The sequence below is a fragment of the Pseudozyma hubeiensis genome (genome assembly GCF_000403515.1).
Source record: "Pseudozyma hubeiensis SY62 DNA, scaffold: PHS4, whole genome shotgun sequence".
Classification (NCBI taxonomy): domain Eukaryota; kingdom Fungi; phylum Basidiomycota; class Ustilaginomycetes; order Ustilaginales; family Ustilaginaceae; genus Pseudozyma; species Pseudozyma hubeiensis.
The window spans coordinates 65333-84066 of NW_012133786.1; the positions used below are offsets into that span (position 1 = coordinate 65333).

The 18734-nt window shown below is 56.1% G+C and overlaps 8 protein-coding genes across 8 annotated transcripts; 4 read left to right on the forward strand and 4 right to left on the reverse strand.

Moving 5' to 3' along the window:
* Positions 1-145: 145 nt before the first annotated feature.
* PHSY_000113 (hypothetical protein) lies at positions 146-1105 on the forward strand (the record flags this gene model as incomplete). The annotated part of the gene is made up of 1 exon (XM_012330756.1): positions 146-1105. The coding sequence occupies one exon, from the start codon at positions 146-148 to the stop codon at positions 1103-1105; it is 960 nt and encodes a 319-aa protein (XP_012186146.1).
* A 928-nt stretch (positions 1106-2033) lies between these two features.
* PHSY_000114 (hypothetical protein) lies at positions 2034-4808 on the forward strand (the record flags this gene model as incomplete). Its single annotated transcript, XM_012330757.1, has 1 exon — positions 2034-4808. The coding sequence occupies one exon, from the start codon at positions 2034-2036 to the stop codon at positions 4806-4808; it is 2775 nt and encodes a 924-aa protein (XP_012186147.1).
* Positions 4809-4857: 49 nt separating this feature from the next.
* On the reverse strand, positions 4858-5932 carry PHSY_000115 (hypothetical protein; the record flags this gene model as incomplete). The annotated part of the gene is made up of 2 exons (XM_012330758.1): positions 4858-5193; positions 5915-5932. 2 exons carry the CDS (start codon positions 5930-5932, stop codon positions 4858-4860), a joined length of 354 nt encoding a protein of 117 aa, XP_012186148.1.
* A 1304-nt stretch (positions 5933-7236) lies between these two features.
* PHSY_000116 (multidrug transporter) lies at positions 7237-8982 on the reverse strand (the record flags this gene model as incomplete). The annotated part of the gene is made up of 1 exon (XM_012330759.1): positions 7237-8982. The coding sequence occupies one exon, from the start codon at positions 8980-8982 to the stop codon at positions 7237-7239; it is 1746 nt and encodes a 581-aa protein (XP_012186149.1).
* Positions 8983-10847: 1865 nt separating this feature from the next.
* On the reverse strand, positions 10848-12950 carry PHSY_000117 (hypothetical protein; the record flags this gene model as incomplete). Its single annotated transcript, XM_012330760.1, has 1 exon — positions 10848-12950. One exon carries the CDS (start codon positions 12948-12950, stop codon positions 10848-10850), a length of 2103 nt encoding a protein of 700 aa, XP_012186150.1.
* Positions 12951-13130: 180 nt separating this feature from the next.
* On the reverse strand, positions 13131-15837 carry PHSY_000118 (proteinase; the record flags this gene model as incomplete). The annotated part of the gene is made up of 2 exons (XM_012330761.1): positions 13131-15131; positions 15697-15837. 2 exons carry the CDS (start codon positions 15835-15837, stop codon positions 13131-13133), a joined length of 2142 nt encoding a protein of 713 aa, XP_012186151.1.
* Positions 15838-16183: 346 nt separating this feature from the next.
* PHSY_000119 (hypothetical protein) lies at positions 16184-18266 on the forward strand (the record flags this gene model as incomplete). Its single annotated transcript, XM_012330762.1, has 3 exons — positions 16184-16748; positions 16826-16955; positions 17252-18266. 3 exons carry the CDS (start codon positions 16184-16186, stop codon positions 18264-18266), a joined length of 1710 nt encoding a protein of 569 aa, XP_012186152.1.
* Positions 18267-18350: 84 nt separating this feature from the next.
* PHSY_000120 (nitronate monooxygenase) lies at positions 18351-18714 on the forward strand (the record flags this gene model as incomplete). The annotated part of the gene is made up of 2 exons (XM_012330763.1): positions 18351-18509; positions 18595-18714. 2 exons carry the CDS (start codon positions 18351-18353, stop codon positions 18712-18714), a joined length of 279 nt encoding a protein of 92 aa, XP_012186153.1.
* Between the last annotated feature and the right edge of the window lie 20 nt (positions 18715-18734).

Consider the following 18734-nt stretch of genomic DNA (forward strand, 5'->3'; position numbering starts at 1 on the left):
CAAGCCGACTCTGTATGTGGCTCCTCATTTGAATCGCGATGGCTCTCTGTCCTCGCTTCACGATAACGGACATCCCTCAGGCGCAGCTACCCCGTCATCGCCGTCAGGCTGGTCGAGTAGCGATCCTATCGCCCTGCGCTGGCAGATGGAGTTCCTGTTTCGTCAGGCCAAGCTCGATGTGCGCTTCATCGACCCCTCGCACAATTGGGGCCCAGCAAAGTCGATGCCTTTCCTCCATCTCCCGCCTCGATTCCGCAGCAGGGGCTCGTCGTCACTCCTCTCCGCGGTCGAGATTCCGCATTTGATCGATAATGAGTACCCTACATCTCGATTGGAGCTGGGCGAAAAGCAGAAGTCGGCGTGGGAGGACCGCTCGACCGAGCTAGAAGCACGGAGCTGGCAGAGCCTCATCCAGGGTCGAATCATGGCCGGCGTGCTGCTCGCTGTTTTACTTTCGCCTCAATCAGCAGCGTACGTCAAGACAAATTCGCAGCCCTACCTCTCTTCACTCCTCTCCGCACATCTTCAAAATTCGTTCTTCGATCAGCAGCTCCGGCGCATCTCGGCACTCAACCCGTCTGCGTCCATCGCAGCAGCGTCGTCGTCGTCGTCGGCCAGCAACTCCTCGACATCGGCTCAGCCGACAACAGCCCTCCCTGGCTGGGAGGTGGGCTTCCTCGGCTGGATTGGCGCAACCACTGCTTCGGCCGCTTCCACCTTCTCGGCAGCAGACCTCGACTCGCGAGGCGGCGGGGACACACCAGGTGCTACACTTGCCAGCGCATCTGTCGACCAAGACAAAGTGACTGCAGACGCAGCTGCTGGTCTGCAGGCTCTTGCTGCACGAACGAAGGGACAATTGTCTTCTCAAACCTCAGACGATTCGCAGTTTTTGCTCGACGCAGAACAACCGACATCGCTTGATGCTCTGGCATTCAGCGTGATACACACTGTTCTGACGCTTTCTGCTACGCCTCAGTCGGAAGGGAAGCTGGCAAACGAGCCCCTCGCTAAACTCAAACGAGTGCTCGATGAAAGCCCGTGGCTGGTCGGATGGTCCCGACAGATTTGGAAGAAGTACCTCAAGGATTTGGATCGCTCATGACCTTGTAATATAGCCCGACGTTGCGTTGTGATCTGATTGCAATACGATTTGGTCTCATGCCGCTTGTTTTGGAGGCGTGTATCCTTCCGCCTGACGTACGAGCTCTTCTGTCTTGGCCGCCATGACAAAGTCGTTCTTGTGAAGCTGTTCGGAGGGACGTCGCGCAAATGTCTGTCAGCCGATGCTGTGTCCTTCCACCTTCTGGACGTGTCAGTGAGACTTACCCCATTGATAGCATGACTCCACCACCACACAGTCACTCTACCCCACTCGACCATGATAGCAGGATGATGTCCTTCCTCCTCTGCTAGCGTTCCGAGACTGGCTGCAAACGCTTGTGCCGAGACAAAGTCTTTGAACTTGTACGTGCGGTGCAGCGCATCGGGATGTGTGGCCTTCGAGGAGAGCAACGTCTTGGGCTGTGCAGATAGCGACCATTTTCCCGTGAGTGTTGAGAGCATCTGCTTGGCATCTTCTTGCGACATGGCCGGAAGCGCCGCCGTGCACGGCTCGCACTTGTGCTCTGTGAGCGGAGGAGCCGACATGGCGCGGTTCGAGGTTGTGATCGGGCGGAGAGACAATTGATTCAGCAATGACCGTTGTGATATGCGTGTGATGCTGAGTAGTGGTCTCTGCAAACGAAGCATCGCTACTTCAGGTTGTGGTCGTTGCCTGCCACTCGATAGAGCAAGTAGCTTTGACTGTCATGATCCAAGACTTTTCGAGCGAAGTGGAGTAGCCAAGCCGATTTCCGAGTCGAGCTTCGCTCTCGGACTGGACCCTGGATTTCGTGCATCAGTTTCGCCAACTTTCTTCCCTACGAGCACCTCCCACAACCACCACAGGCCCGAAGCAGCGCAATCCACAAGGATATAGCCAAGATGACAAGCACAACGTCGATACCTCCTCACTGAATTGAGCGTTCTCAATGACGTACCAACACGAACCCGAGGCTGTCCTAGCGCAGCTCCGCGAGTCTCGTCTTTCATCTGACGAACGACGCAAAGCGCTCGACACGTTCCGCACAGCCATCGAGGCTCTGGAGCCCCAAACTCTCTCGTCGATTGCAAGCACCGCGATCCGCAACAGTCCCAATGACGTCCGTCGCGTTGCTCTCCAGATACTCTCGTCCCGCATCGAGTCTGATTCGTTTCGGGAAGTCACGGACGGCCACAGCCAAGAAGCTGTCAGCGAGCTCATGGAAGCAATCGAAGGCTTTCTGAGGACCACGCTCAAAATCCAGAGCACAAGGGCTCTCTCCACCACCTCTCGCCCCACACTTGATATCGCCAGCCTCTCTATATCGTCGCTCCGAGCTACGGCTGCTGCGCTGAAGACGCTGCATGCGCTGATCCGTCTAGCCTCATCGAACAAGGGACGGGCTGCAATATCATCTTCACAGAGCGTTGCTAGGCTTCCAGGCCTGCTCGCCTTGTTCGACATTATCCTTCCATGTCTCTCAGCCGGGGCTCGAGTATCCCGCCCCGCGACTGGCTCTATCTCACGGTCAAGCTCGAGCTTGCAGGTTGGCGCCTTTTCTTGGAACAATTCGTCCGCACTTAAACGCACACAGTCGTCGTCCATCAAGCTTGACGGAGACGCTAGCTCGGAATCTCCAGCTTTTCGACGTCACGAGGAGGATCTTTCCGCTGATGAAACAGATCGCAAGAGCGACAAGAGCGAAAGCGAGCGGAGTGACTTTTCATCGGCCTCTGTGATTACTGCATCATCGCGCTCCCGGAAAGACGAGTCGCGGCTGCAAGAAGCCACGACTAAGCTCATCCGCCAGAACGCTTTGCACTGTCTTATCGAGCTCAACCGTCGAGAGTCTCGAGCTCTCATATCACGTTGGAGCGAGCTTTTACCCGATCAGCCTGCCCCGCTCAACCCGCAAAGTGCTACTGCAACGCCGTCTTCCGCCTCACGCTTCCCCGCGTCCTCTTCCACCTCGACAGCCTCTTTCTCTCTCTGCACACTCATCACACAAGATGCATCGACTTCGGTCCGTATCGCAGCGATGGAGACGCTGGGATCGCTCCTCACACTAGGATCACAACAGCTCTCAATAGCGCAAGAACGAGCTCAACGTGCATTGTCATTCACATCGCTATCGTCGCAGTTGGCGAGTTGGATCGTCAACATTCGCACGTATCTGGTCGTCGCGCTGCAGCGTGCTGCCACTGCCCAGCGTGCGTCTGCTAAAGCAGAAGCAAGTGTGGGGCTTACCAGATACCCTTCATTGTTGACGGTGGCATTGCTGCAGTTGGCACGTACGTTTGTGGGCAGCACGGCAAAGGCGAAGCTCGTCACGCCCAACGCTATGGTGCTGGGACCAGTTGTCACGCCTTTTGCCTCGCACAGTGATCCGCAGGTACAGGCGGAGGCCAAAAGGCTGATTGCTGCAATATCACCGACGTCTGTTGCGGCTCGAGACAAAGCACAGGGCTTGCGTGGCTTTGCCACACGCATGGACAGCACCATCTCTTCCTCCGGAGCAGAGAACTCTGCTTCATCCCAAACATCGCCCTTTGCGGAGGTTCAGAGCCTGGACCTGACCAATCTCATCAGCGAGGGCATAACCGCCTCGCCCGAGACGTGCAACCGCGTTCTCACTTTGCTTGAAGCGGCTGATAACCCAGTTGCCCATCTTTCCACCTGGTCCGTCCTTGTCAAACATCTGGCAGAACCTTCTGCACCACAGCTCGATTCCCAAGCACCTTCACGCGTGATCGCGATGTGGCAACGTCTATGCAGCGAGTCAAGGTTGACGTCAGATCAGCTGTGCACCCTTCTTTCGACGATTCCGGACCTCTATGGAGCGCTTTCGAGGCATTCCAGACTGGACAGCCCTGTGTCGAGTGTCATCTTGCAATACGTCGAACGTTGCTGTGCAAGCAACGACGAGGGTATCCGAGCAGCAGCCGTGCGCGTGTTTGGCCTGCTCGTGCTGCCCTCTGACACCACCATCAAGCAGGACGACCAACCTCAACGAGCTATTTCCGAGACCTTGCATGTCATCCTGTGGGGCCGTGGCGATACGAAGCAAACCGGCGCCTTGCACGACAACTCGACCTTGGTACGCCAGCGAGCAGCGTGGACATTCTCGAACTTGGTTGAGGCACGCTTCCGCTCTTCGACGCACATCGGCGAACACGAATGGATCGCACAAGCGAGATACTGCCTCGAGGCGGGCAAGGATATCGAAGGTGTCGCTGTGTCGGCGTGTCGTGCATCGGGACATCTGCTGGCGTTGTTGCAACCTGCGCTGGCGTCGAGCTCGGTGTGTCGTTCGTTAGGCAGATCGCTCCTCGAACAGCTTTGCAGAGTGCTGGGAACCACATCGAAGCCGCCCAAGTCGAGATGGAACGCAGCTTCGGCGTTGGACCGCGCGCTCTGTTCGGACGTGGTTTTGACCGCCCTTCTGGATGAAGCGCTGATGGATCGAGTTTTGGACCTGCTGTGTTCGAACCTGGATGCTAAGGTGTACAAGGTCCGTGTGAGCGCGGCGAACGCTCTCGTGTCGCTGTGCAAGTCGGAGAGCGCCAGTCGTCGTGACGTGCCAGGCGAGCGGCGACTTGGAAGGATACGAAAAACCGCTGCGGCTCGACTAGCCGAACTCCAGCAGCCGACGCAATCGAAAGAGGCGACGCTGTACTTGGAAGAACTTCGGCGACTCTTGGATACCCTCTTAGCATCAACTTGATCGCTTTGTCCTTTGTGAACAATGCAATATGACCTCATCCATGCTTGCTCTAGGACCGACCGCTGTCGTCACGAAGCGTGCTTACGGAGCTCCACCTCTTGACACCGTCTACACTCGCTTGAGACTGTGCTGTCGGCTGTGACTGTTGTAAGATCGGTTGAGCCTCTTCGTCTTCTTCGTCGTCATATCTGCTATTGCAGATGGAAGAGTTGTTGCAGCAGCTGATGCATCGACACGACTCTCGGCAGGTTTGAAGACATCCGTCGATGCAGATGGCGAACACCTCTGTGCAGACGGTGAACAGCCCGACGAGTGGTTCGATGAGGATTCCGATGCAGTGTTCCATGTTTGTGCTTTTGTCGAGGGGCTTAGATGTGGGGTGATGCTGTGAAAGGAGATGTGTGACGAAGCCGGTGGGCTGGATTTGAGGGGTGGGGTGTGATGGTTAGGAGCGAGCGAAAAAGATGTGGGGTGGGGGGAGAAGACGCAGGGTCGTGCGCGCAGATAGCTTCGGTGGACCCTGCTCCGGCGTCATCCTTTCCACCGGAAGAAGTGGATCTGTATCATTTTAAGTGAGAATTCTGTGGTCGCCTTTTCGCATTTATTTTTCTGTTCTTTGAATTCTTTTCTCTGCGGGAGCCGTCGCAGGGTCCAAGTCTACGTGCCGTTCGCTGAGCAGTCTGCCGAACACGAACAGCAACTGCCACCCCGCTCGCCGTCAAGACTGCTCTGATACCCGCACAGCTTAAACGTGAGCCGTGCATAAAGTCGCGTCTCAGAAGCGCTTGTAACGCTGTACGACCTTCCATCTTCTTCAACTCTTCATACCATCATCGCCACCATCCCTCCGCGCTCCTGGACACCACGAAGCAATTGACACTCAAGATGAAGCACACGATCATGGCTTCTGCCCTACTCTCGCTCAGCATCTTCCTTCTGGGGCTCTTTTCGTCCACCCTCGCCCAAGCTATCTCCCAACCACCAGCCTCGCTCCCCGTCGAGTCCTACAGCGATGATCCACTCATCACCTCTGCATCCGCCGCTCTCTGCTCGCTCCACTCTATCCTCGGCAGCGAATCCGCCGCTCACGGTATCGGCCCACTCACCGTCAATCCGAACTGCATGTCCCTGACGCTGCAATCTCGCACTGCCACTTCCTCCGTCAACGCTCAGACGATTCCTTCCTCCGGAGTCGCCACCATCTTCCAACCCAGCTCTTCTGGCGTCAGCATCTCTTCGGCACAACCTACCACCGCCCCACTCGTATCTTCCTCCAGCACCGGCGCTGGTTCGAGTACCAGCGGTAGCTCAACAGCCTCAGCTCCAAGAGCAACAAATGCGGGGGTGTCGCAGAACCGTCCACCTACAGTGGCGAGTTGGGTGGCGAAGAACAATATCGCTGTACTGCTTTTCAGCACTTTTGCGGTGCTGGCTGGTGTGACGTACTTCTTGGACGAACTGTTGGGTATGTTGGTTTGATGAGGGAAGAAAGGAGTCGGGATGGTCTTGATGGTGCGGAGATGCGGATTTGTAATTCTTGTAGTTGGAGGCGTGGAGATCGATACCCAGTTCTGAACGAAAGGTTCGCGAATGTGTTAGTGGACTGTGCAGAATAGATGAAGAGCCTTGTGAGGTGAGGAAGGCGCGTTTTTGGAAGTCTGTGGTCAAGAGCGACTGATTGCGATCGGGGAATGGCGTGCATGTGGTTGGGTTGGAAACATGCTTCGTGGACTGTCGAAGGCGACTGTGGGCGATGATGAGCCTGTGACACACGTCGAAGAAGCGCTGCTGCTGCACAAGATGATTGCAGGCGATGTGCCCAGTCTTTCTGCCACTCTTACACAATCTCGTCGAATTTTGTCCTATCCATGTCGACAGCGCACACACCGACCTTGCGCCGAGCGACTCAGGGTCATACACAACCGTGGTTCGTTGCCTCTCGTTGACTCGTGGGCGTCGGGCGGAGCCATGCTTTCCCTTTAGTAGATCCTTGGAAACGACGGTCATGGATGCTCGGATCGGATGTCCCGTCCAAGTCAAGCTTAAGCTTACGATCACACACACTCTTCTTTTTCCCACGCTCGATCTCATTCACCCCACCTCAATCTGCACGAATCACCCAGTTCTCCTGCACTCTCGGACCTCTTCCGATTGTGCATCTTCAGGAACCCGCACAACAGACGCTCGGGCCTCAGACGGCGCACGTGGTTATGACTTTTTCATTTTTCCATTAGCGAGAATGTAGTAGTCGACAGCGCCAAAGGAGGGAGTCGAAACAGGTCGTTCCACTGCCGTTCTTATAGCTATAAGACGATTTACAGGAATCGTATGTAAAGGTGCTTGGATGCGGGTATCTATGATGCGGCTTGTGCGAAAAGAAGAGGAAAATGAAGCAAATTCTGAGGCAGGATTGCCGCCGAAACTTTTCTTACATGGCATGCTTCGACATGCCGCGAATCTTGGATCCGTACTTGAAAAGCAAGAACGGAATCGGTACCATGATGAGCGCAATGAACGCTAGAAGCGTAGAAGCCCATTGCGGGTTCAGCGCAATATACATCTGAGACGCGAACAGGGGAAACCCGAACCCAGCCAGGGAACGGCATACGGTGTTGGCAGCAAGAGCGGAAGCAGCGTTGGCCAAGTAGACGTCGATGAGGTAGTTGAAAACACCCAGGAAGCAGAACAGTACTCCGAATCCAATCAAGCTACCGGCCATCATAGGAGACCAGAAGCTGACCGAAGGATACGACGTCCAGCCAAACCAGAAGAATGCAATCGTGAGACATGGTCCGGCGAGCATGATGGGATACAGACGCTCCTCGGGAGGAACACGGTTGATGCCCTTTGCCTTGAGCGCATCAGCCTCCTTGGCGTATTTAGGGTTGAAATAGGCCACGTAGAGCGCAACTGCGGCACATCCTCCCAAGAAGAATGGTACGAACATGACGCCATTGATGCCAGAATTGAAACCATGACCCTCTTGAAACACGATGGGATAAGCCTCGAACAGCAGGTATACCACACCGTAGACAAAAGAGAGATAGATTGTCATGACGAGGAGCATCGGCTCTTGACCGAGCATGATGAAGGGTTTGAGGATGGTCTTGTTGAGGCGATCCTTCCATTGGATCTGGACGAGTTCGATGGGAGCCTTGTACCGGTCGTCCCCGGTCTCCTTGCGGATCCTGCGCGCCTTTTTGAGCAGGATGATGGGAGCGTAGGTCTCGGGGAGGGTGAGGACAACGAGGGTAAGGCAGACACCCGAGAAAATGGTGCAGACCCAGAAGAGCCATCGCCACGAAGTGCCGCTAACCGCGATGAAGCCCGAGACAATGGGACCGAGGGCAGGTCCTGCGAATGGAGCGAGCGAGAAGAGAGAGAGCGCGATACCACGGGTCTTTGCGTCCCAAAGATCGGCAATCACACCACCGGAGTTGGTGAGCGGTGACGCGGCAAAAGTTCCAGAGAGAAAGCGGAAGACGAGGATAGATGCGGTGTTTTGAGAAAGTGCACAACCGACGTTGAAGCAAGTGTAGACGAACATGGCGACGATGAAGATAGGCCTGCGTCCGAATTGCTCGGAAAGGGGACCCCAGAGGAGAGGACCAAGACAGTAACCGGCGATGAAAATGGAAAGACTGAGAACGGCGACTTCACGACCGAAACCGAACTGTGCTTCGAGTTGAGGAACGACGCCCGAAGGCGCAGAGGAGGTGAAGGTCGAGTTCAACACGAGAAGACCAGCAAGCATGGTCAGGTACCACCGATAGGCCCTGGACCAGGTGAATGGATTTTCCGAGTCATTCTCGCCCTCCCAGTGTACGATCACGACATCTTTGCCGGCTTGCGACTGGAAACGTTCGAGGTGGTTCTCGGTCTCTGCACGTTCGAGGTCACCACCGAAAGGATGTGTCGTGTCGTTAGCCTCGCTGCGGTCACGTCGGGAGAAAGTGCGCGTAGGGCGTGTCGCTGCCGGAGTGGAACCATCAGCAGGGATGTAGGTAGGAGCGGTCGAGGGAGCAAAGCCAACGGTAGCGCCCTTGGCGGATGGGGCCGGCTCTTCCTTTTCGGACATGGAGTTGTCGCCGTGTCCTACTGCGGTGGCAGCATCGCCGTTGCTGGACGAGATTTGCTTTTCCAGGTCCAGATTGGACTGATCGATGGAAGGCATGGTGGAGATTCGAAGACCTATGGTAGATGGGAGGAAGACAGGAAGGAATGCGACGTCAACGAAGTGGCGCTCGCCATATTATATAGATTTCTGTTTGGACGAAACCGAGAAGGGGCGCCGGACCAGCCCCGAACACGAATGCAGATCATACAGTTGTACAGGGCGTCAGCGGTCAGCCGGCTGCAAGATATCGGAGAAATCTTGAGCAGACTTTAACCGGAAACTCAACGGTGCTGTTGACATCGGAATGCGCCACTGCCAAATTCGCTGTGCCCGTGGACGTGCTGCGCCAGTCGACGCGCTAGCACGAAGTGAGAACAATTGGAAAGTAATCAACAAAAAATCATCCACGGATTTGCACGACCAACAAACACCGTTCCAATGCAGGGAAAGGCTCAAACAAAAGACACGCGACGAAACTTTGCTAGAACGGATATTCCGCGGGTTCAGCCTCTACCGGCTAAAGCTAAGATTTTTTGGATCCAAAGCCGGCAGCGCTTGACAATGTCTGCTCCGTGGAGTTGGCAACTCCGCGATTGTACAGTCGTCCTCGCTTCAAACATCCGAGGCTTATGGTGTTCGCACCTTGCGTCCTCCTGAACTCGGATGATCATGGTCAAGCGATAGTCAAATGCAAGAAGTATGCTGCCTCCGACTCCTGGCGGAGTTACCATGAAAGGAACAGGCTTGTGTGAGGTTGACACTTATCAGCGAGGAGGAAAGCCAGATTGCATTTGGACTTCGGAGTTGAAAATTCGAGCGCGTTCCAGCATCCCAACCCTGCCAGCCGCCCAAAAATGACGACATGACCCCTTTGCCGTGCCGCTTACAGTACTCAAATTCTCTCTTCCATCGTCATCCGCCTTCTCAGCTTAAGGTGTGCACAATCCTGTTCGTCTCATGTTGTTCGTGCTGGCACATATTTAATGATGCCCGTACCGCAGATCTCATAAACATGCACTGAAAGCTCGGAGAGTGTACGTTCGAGTTCCTCGCATCAAGGTGATCCGAGCAATCGATAAGGGAGCAGGGCCGAAGTGTCTTCCTTCGGGACCCGGTTGAACCAGATAGCCGGGCGCGCACAGCATGAGCGACGGAAAGATTTCCTTTTCATATTCGTCATGAGGGGTGTGAAGAAAGTGCTACAGCAGCAGCAGCTGCAGGTCGGCGAATTTTTCGAGAGCAGACTTTCCGCCTTTTCCGATTGCACGCGTGGACGTCGTCCGAGAGATAGACAGCAGACAACTTCTTACGTCCGTCCGTCGGTCAAGTGGGATTCCTTCTTGAGATTCAAAAGGATTGAACCCTCGGCTTTGACGGTGGCGCCCTGCATGTTCCTGCGCTTGGCAAGTTTCGCTTCACTCACACAAACGCTAACCCTCAAAGCTACCCTTCTCAGCGCGGCTACTCAAGGAAGCGAAACAAAGCACGTTTGAACCGTTCAGTCTTATTCTGCGGTAAACCTTCTTCCATTCCGGTGGCACGCTTGACGAGCGTATGGCTGTACAGCACGTATCCGGGCTGTCGAGGACCCGCTCGGGATGGTCGATCCTGATTGCCGATTGCCAGGGTTTGTGACCCAAAATCTCCGTGGACCCCTACGGCTCGGAAAATTTTTCCTGCTTGCTGCCTCGTGGTCGAGTCGTTCTCGAAGCTTGTGTTGCCATGTCCACGCAGTACCTTGCGATCCAGAATGCTCCTTGAATGGCCTACATGGTTCGTGCATAGGCTCCGAAAGCTTGCATCGTCTCTCGAAGTCGTACACGAGGGACCTTGTTTTCCCAGCAGACAAGTTTGATCAAGTTGTAGGAATGTCAGACCTCTATGCCACTCTGCGCTTGCCCAGTGACAGCACCGGGGATGCATCACGATTTGACCACCAGCAGCACTTCAGGAAACGTGCCTGCGGCAGGATCCCACCTCTTGAGTGTCACTCGGATCGGCTCCTCGTTGTCGGGCGACTGTCCCGTGGCGAGACCATTGCGACTCACATTTGTTGGAGTCGGACCGGGCTGTATATCTTGTGCCGGACCTTCCGCCGCGCCGAATGCACGTTCCACTAGCCAGACACGATTCCGGAACCCGATCTGATGCAGACCAGTCCCTTCTTGCACCAGCTTCCCGCTAGGCACACCTTTAAGGTGCTGCGCGTGACGCTGGACTCGGCGTTCTCGATTGGCATCGGTGCAGACCTGCGCGATCCACTGAATCTCCCTTTCTCCCAAGTTTGTTTCGGATGATGCCGATGCCAGGATGTGCAGCGTCTCCAAGCGAGGCATTTGGCACAGCAGAGCGGCCAGTCTGGGCAGGTCGTCCTCCCAGATCTGAATCACTAGATCCCGCACGTTACGACAATGCTGCGTGATCACACCAAGCTGATCGAGCGACAGTCCAATGCCGTGTAGTCGCAGCTTTGTTAGCTGACTGCCTCGACTCGAGACAAGTCGCGACAGGAACGCAGTCGGCAACAGTGGCAGATTGCTCGGAGGCAAAGACGTCCTTGGTTGCCCGTATCGCACACTTCCTTCCGGTGGCGGTCCAGAGAAGCGCCGGATCCAGTCACTGGAGACCCGCGCGGCATTGTCATTCCCGTTCGCATCGGTGCGCACTGCCTGCACGTATTCTCCCGCTTCGTCGTAGTCAGACTCGTCATCATCCAATTCGTCCAGGTCCACGAGACCATCGTCGTCGCCCTCATGACCGCCGTCCATCGCCGGCCTTGAGCCAGAGCCGGCATAGTGCGTCAGCTCTTCCAGGTCCCCGGCCATCTCGATAAGCTTGGCAAAATTGGCATAAAAGTCGCTTATCGAAGACGCGGGTAGCGATCGCGATCCCGAGGACGAGGCCGACCTAGGGTAAGTCAACGAAAGCAGCCGTAACGACGACGCAAAGGGGTGCAAGAGAGCCACGTCATGCGCCTGGATATTGAGACCCTCCATCGCAAGGTCATTGACGCCATGCCCGCCTTCCGATGCACAACGAAGGATGGACTCGATGCCACGCCCCGTCACTGCTCGGCAGCCGGCCAGCGAAAGCCGCCGTAGTCGCTTGAGGTGCGGAGCTAAAGCCATCAATATCGCATCGGTTAGATGTGGCGAATGCTGACACAGTATGCTCAGGCTCCGAAGACCCGTCTCTTCTTTCAGATCGTCATCGTCCATGTGCAGCGTATCCAAACGAGACGCAAGCATCTTTGCGTCTGCAGAGCCTTCCAAAAGCTTAGCAGCTATATCGACCAATCCCCTCAACGTCGCCTTCTCCGGAAGGATCAGGCTGAGACCTTGCACGCTGAGTGGGATATACCTGGAGAGCGTCGATGTTGTCCATAATCGCGCATCACCTGCTAGCTCGAGTTTTCGCAACTTCCGCGACCCGCTGAGCAGCGTCGGTAATAGTCGATCGTTGAGGCTTCCGGCTCGTGTCCAGACCAGCTCTTCCAGGTTGATTGCGTTCCGAAACATCGCTTCGATATCAATCTCGAGTCTTTCTAGCCGTTCCGCATCGAGACCGAATGGAAACACCCGCAACTCGACGACTTTGACCAGCCGACAAAGATCCTTATTGCTTCCCAGGCAGGCGAAAACCAACTTGAGGCGTGTTTGGTCGCGCAAAAAGAGACGCTCGTACAACAGCGGTGTGGCAATCTGACCAAAGAGGCGACATACGAGCGCGCATGCTGCTAGGTCGCGCACCCGATGCCGCAGGTGCGAGAGGATGGGCACCAGCAGATCCAGCGGCAAAGCTCCGAGCAGACCTAAACGGCCAGCTTGCGGGTCCATCTCGCCGACGTGAATCCAGTGACCCGCACCTTTACGTCGTTGGCATCCGAATCGTGTTGATCTCCATTGGGATGCGTCGGTACGGAAGTGGACACGGGAGAGACTGATTCCAGTCTGATGGTAGTTGTTCAGTCGGAAGAACAACTCCCAAATATTTGAAAGCCGAAACCACCTTCTCGGTCCGTGCATGTGGAGGGTTCCAGACGCAAAACCCGTTCCTTCCTTCCTTCATCGTACCGACCGAAGCTAACCGCACACCAAGCCATCGAGCAATCACACCTCTTACGCTCAATAATCGCAGACGGACAGAAACAAATTCAGATGTCATTCAAATCCAAGCGACGAGACTAACAGGATATATCGATCGGTCTACAGTCGGTGACGGACATTGAGCTCGGTCACAGCTTCGCTAATCGAGGCCATGGCTTGGCTCCTCTCCAGCTCGCGAGCCTCCTCGATCGAAAGCGCGACCACAGCGCTCGACTCGTTCTTCGGTTGAGGGAAAGGCGACTCATCGACATCGCACTTGGTACCCTTGTGAGGCACGGTCCCGTTCACAAAGTACTCGCCGATGATCTTGTTGATGCACTTGGACGGCTGCGACATACTGCAGTGTCCGTAGCCCGCACGACGCACGGAAACAGCCGAACCAAACAGATCTGCCATCTTGTCCGCGAACCGACCAGGCGTTACAGGATCAAAGTCGTTGCCGAGGGTGAGCAAGGGGTAGGATGTGTTGCTGTCAAAGTGACCACGGTGTCGCTCGTTCGATCGTAGCTTCCACGATCCGATGCACTTGATGCCCTGATCGGCAAAGAATTGACCAAAGAGGGGAGAGTCGGCCTCGAGCGTGCGAATATGGTCCTTGGCCCGCTCGATGCTCCAAGATTTGGCGCTCGGTCCTTGCAGGGCGTCGCCGCAGGCGATGGCGGCGTTGGCTTCCTCCGACTCGGGCGTGATGGGAATGTGGTACGTCGAGTCACCGTTGGCATCAACGAAGGTGGTGCCATTGCCGTTCATGGCGTCATTGATCATGCTGGCAAGTTTTAGCCATCCAGCAGGCTTGTACAGCGAGGTGAAGAAGGTCTCGATCACCATGCTGAAAGTGAGCAGCTGCGGTACTTCGGCCTGAACCACGGGGATTGGGTGCAGCTTGAGCCCATCAAGAAAGTCGAGAAACTTCTTCTGCAGCTCCTCGGCATCCGACGACTGCGAAGCCAGAGGGCACGCCTCGGAGCCGGCATCGACGCATTCCTTGAAGAAGCCGTCGAAGCCGCCGTCGGTGTCCTTGAGATTGTCGCTCCAGAGGCCTTCCATGTAGTTGGGCACGTCGACGACGCCATCGATGATCAAGCGGTTGACGTCTTGAGGGAACATGTCGGCAAACGTGGAGCCTAGCACGGTGCCGTAGCTGAAGCCCCAGTAGTTGATGCGCTTGTCGCCAAAGAAGCGGTGGAGGAGCTGCATGTCTCGAGCTACAGCGGTGGTGCCTACGTACTTGCCGTGCTCAGAGACGAAAGGATCGGCGCTGCATAGCTCAGAGAGCAGGTCGATGCTTGCCAGGTTAGAACCGATCTCGCTGTCCAGCGCGCCAGGATGCGAGTAGAGGGCACCAAACGAGCCCGTCTCGATCCGGTGAACAAAGCTCTTCTCCGTGTTGTTCCAGCAATCCATGCGCGGGAAAGTACGACCAACGCCACGAGGGTCAAACGAAACGATGTTGTACTTGTGGTCAAGGATGGTGTCGAAGTTAGCAGCGAGCAGCTCGTTGTTCTTGGCAGCATTCTTGCGAGCGATAAACTCGAAGCCCGAGCCACCTGGTCCGCCGGGGTTGGTAAGCAGCGAGCCCAACACCTCGCCCTTAGGCGTCTTGCCGGCACCAGCTGGATAGAAGATGACGGCGATTGAAGCATTTCGGCTGTCCTCATCGACGTTGGTCCAGTCGAGAGGGGCCTTCATGCGACCACACTTGAGGGGCGAAGGGTAGCGCTTCTCGTCTGCGCAGTCGAACCAGACCACCTCTCCGCGCTGGGCCTGCGAGAAATCGGTCTCGTTCTCTGGCCGCAGGTAAGGTGCGTCGGTGGAGCAACCGCTGTGGTGGTGGATCCTGCGACGGATGCCATCGAACGTTTCTTGGCCAGCTGGCGAGCAAAGCCAGAAATAGCTCAGCAAGAACAGACCTGCGACCACCCATCGATGCGTAGGCGTCGGCTTGCGCTGGCTGGGTTTGGCGCTGCTGGCCTGAAGGTTGGGAGTCGGTAGCACCGAGGCGACCGCGTTGTAGCGGTCTTCATAGACCTGCTTTTCGGTGACGACCATGTTGGGTTGCTCTGTCGATGGACGAAGGAAAGCACGTCGACGTTGACCGGACTAGATGAGTAAGGGGGGTCATATGCGATTGCAGTACGAGCTGACCTCGATTGCAGCACACGACGCTCAGATCAACCTGACAGGCCGCATCCTGCTTAGCTGTAGCGCGGCTGAGCAAATGCATCCCACCGGCAGGTCGGAAGGGTCCACTCCGAAGGGGTCCGGGGGGATTGCTTCAATACCACACGAGTGGCTCGTACCTCATCGGTTACATTGCCGAGCACCATCTATCGAAATCTGGTCCAATGTTCGGCCCCTGTCTCTAACATGTTGGCACGAATATCAGATTCTGACTCGACCAAGCGCTGCCCCGTCTCAGCACGTCACAGGCACTCCCGATTCGCCCATTTCCGTCCAATCGTCCGCGCTTCTCGGTCCAAACACCGGCGTTCGCAAGCCCCCGTGGAGCATGGTGCGTCCCATGTGATTTCGAACTGTCTTGATACGACATCGATAGCTTTATCGCTTTGCGAACATCTAGTTGCGCCCCGAACGGGTAGTGCAGATATAATCAAGGGGCTGACCGGGATCCTGACTCTTTCGAATCACCCCTTCCCTCACCGACCTTGTCCACCAACAAGAAGACGTTCGATTCGGCCCGTTTGCGGCTTAAGAACCCATTCGTCGAGGCTGGCATCCGAACCAACGGCCCGGATAGAGGCTCTTCTATCCCGTTCCGACGAGCGGCGCAGTTGGCTGGAGGCATCAGCGGCACTTGTCTTTGCTGATCTGCGGTCAGCGCCTCTGACCGTTTCCGGCATAGCTGGGGTTACAGCTTAACATTTGTTGAAAAACGGACCACACATTCCGAAAGTCGGCCTCGGCCCAGGCCCGGTTTTTCGGCTACTGTTGTGTCCGACCTCCTGGGCGTTGCACGCGCCCTTTCTACAGCACTCGATACGTTCCCTCATACAACATCATTGCTGGCTACCATCTCTCTACACCCTCCAGCATCGACCACATCCTGACTTCGTCTCACATACAAGGCCAACATGATTGTCACTCCTCTCACCGAAAAGCTCGGCCTGCGCGTCCCTCTCGTTCAAGGCGGTATGCAGTGGGTCGGCACCCCGGCTCTTGCTGCTGCTGTCAGCAACGCTGGCGCTCTCGGTACTCTCACCGCCTTGACGCAACCCTCTCCCGAAGCTCTGCGAGAAGCTATCCGCAAAACCAAGTCGCTTATCTCGGACGACATTAAAAAGGAGCGAGAGAACCACTTCGGCCCCTTTGCCGTCAACATCACCCTCTTGCCCTCCATCAACCCTCCCGACTACGTCGGCTACGCCAAGGCCGCTCTCGAGGAAGGCGTCCGCATCTTTGAGACTGCCGGCAACAACCCGGGCGAGGTCATCAAAGTCGTCAAGGAGGCTGGCGCCTTTGTCATCCACAAGTGTACGGCTGTTCGCCATGCTCGAAGCGCCGAGCGATTGGGTGCCGATATGCTCTCGATCGACGGCTTCGAATGCGCAGGGCATCCTGGCGAGGACGACATCGGTGGATTGGTGCTCATGGCTCGCGCTGCCGAAGAGCTCAAGATTCCTTTCATCGCATCGGGCGGTATCGCCAACGGTCAAGGCTTGGCTTCGGCTCTCGCGCTTGGTGCTGCCGGTGCTAACAGTGAGTGGGGCAGCTTTGTACAAGACTTGTGCCTTTACACGTATACTGACGAGCGATGTCTATGCTTTTCAACACAGTGGGCACTCGCTTCATGTGCACCAAGGAGGCAGAAATCCACGACACCATCAAGCGTGCCATTGTCGAATCGGACGAACGCAACACCGTCCACATCTTCCGAACCCTTCGCAACACTGCGCGTGTCTTCAAGTGAGTACTGATTTCCGACACTTTGTTTGCTAGTATTGCTTTGAGAGTATGTCGGTATGAGCTATTATGCCCGCGGCAATGGGAGGGCCCGCACATCGCACCTCCACCATGTCCACAAGCACGACACAAGTCGTGGACCAAGCGGCGAGCGCTGCTCGCGAAGGTTACCGCATCAAGTCCTAGGGCCCTTTCATTGGGTGAGTCTAGCACGGTTCGGCTTTCTGTCAAACGTGACACGATAAGAATGTCCTCGCTGATGCAACTACCATCATCCTTTCACTTCGACACCCCTGCAGTGATGAGAGCACGGATACCAGCCTGATCGCGTCGAATCGGCACACCGCATCGACCGACGATGGCAGTCTCGCGTTCGCTGCTCAACCCGCCCATGACCCAGACAAACCGCCCGACCTCGCTGATCAAGGCCAGGTGCGCGATGAAAAGCTGCAGCGCCAGGCCACCCGGGAAGGAGCCGTCGAGCTGCTTGGGTCGCACGACCACGACAGCTACGTTCTCCAAGCCCAGCATCAGGAAAAGTGGAAAGCCTGGGGACTCGCCAAGAGCTACTTGAACGACGAGATCGATCATGGTGCAGCCAACGTGCCTCTTGCCTGGCAAGCCTTCCTGACCGGCATGATCGACATGCTCCTCTACAGCCGTTCGGCCGTCTGGCTCGGTTTCCAGACGGGCAACATGGTTCAGTTCTCGTCCAACATCGCTCAGTTCATCATCCCTGGCGTGGAACGCCAGCCTCTGCTGACGCTGCTCAGAATCTTGAGCGTCATCGGCTTCTTCTTCGGCTCGTTTGTCGGGTTCCAGCTGGGCAGACGTGTCGGTCATCAGAAACGAAGCTGGTTGATCATGTCGAGCGTCATACAGAGCGCGTTCCTGTTTGCCGGTGCGGGCATCTTGCTCAGCAGGCCCAAGAACGAGATGCCGTCGTTCGAGTGGTATCCGGGCGTCATTGTGCTCGTGGCCTTCTCGATGGGGATGCAGAGCATCTTGGCACAGAAGCTGGTCTCGCCGGCTTTTGCGACGACGGTGGCCTTTACGGCCACGTTGACGCAGGTCGCGAGCGATCCGTATCTGTTTGCGCTGGTTCCGTCGGAAAAGACGAGGGGGAGGGATAGGAGGATGTTGGCGATTCTGTCGTTGTGCGTTGGTGCGGGAGTGGGAGAGTCGTTGCTGCACACGAGGGCGAACTTGAGTGGTGGCCTTGCGATTTGCGCCGGATTCAAGCTGGTTCTGGCGTTGCTATGGCTGGTGCCGCAGGGGAAGAAGAGCGGTGCCGAGACTGGCGGCAAGGCTTAGCGGTGTGTCGTTGGTTGGCCGTTTCGACTGATGTTCTCACCACTGCAATCTCTTGCTCTTCGACGCGGTAGAAACAAGGTATCGATGGAAGTCGTCCGACTCGAGAACCGTCCCGAAGGAGCCAAGTTCGAGGAGGTCCGCGATCTTGTCTCTGGTGCACGAGGCAAGACCGTTTACGAGACGGGTGATATCGACGCCGGTATCTGGTCCGCTGGTATCACTATCGGTCTCATCCACGATATTGTAAGTTCTATGTCTTTGGCAAGGAGCTTTTTTTTACGAGGGAGACAGGGTCACTAACGCAAATTGTGCTTGTTTCGGATCTCAGCCTTCTTGCAAGGATCTTTGCGCCAACATCGAGCGTGATGCCGAACAGCACATTAACAGGTTGAGCACGCTGGTGGCTCAAAAGGGCAGCAGCTCGGCTGGTCGACCTTCGAAACTTTAAGGACTGAACGTGTATCTTTC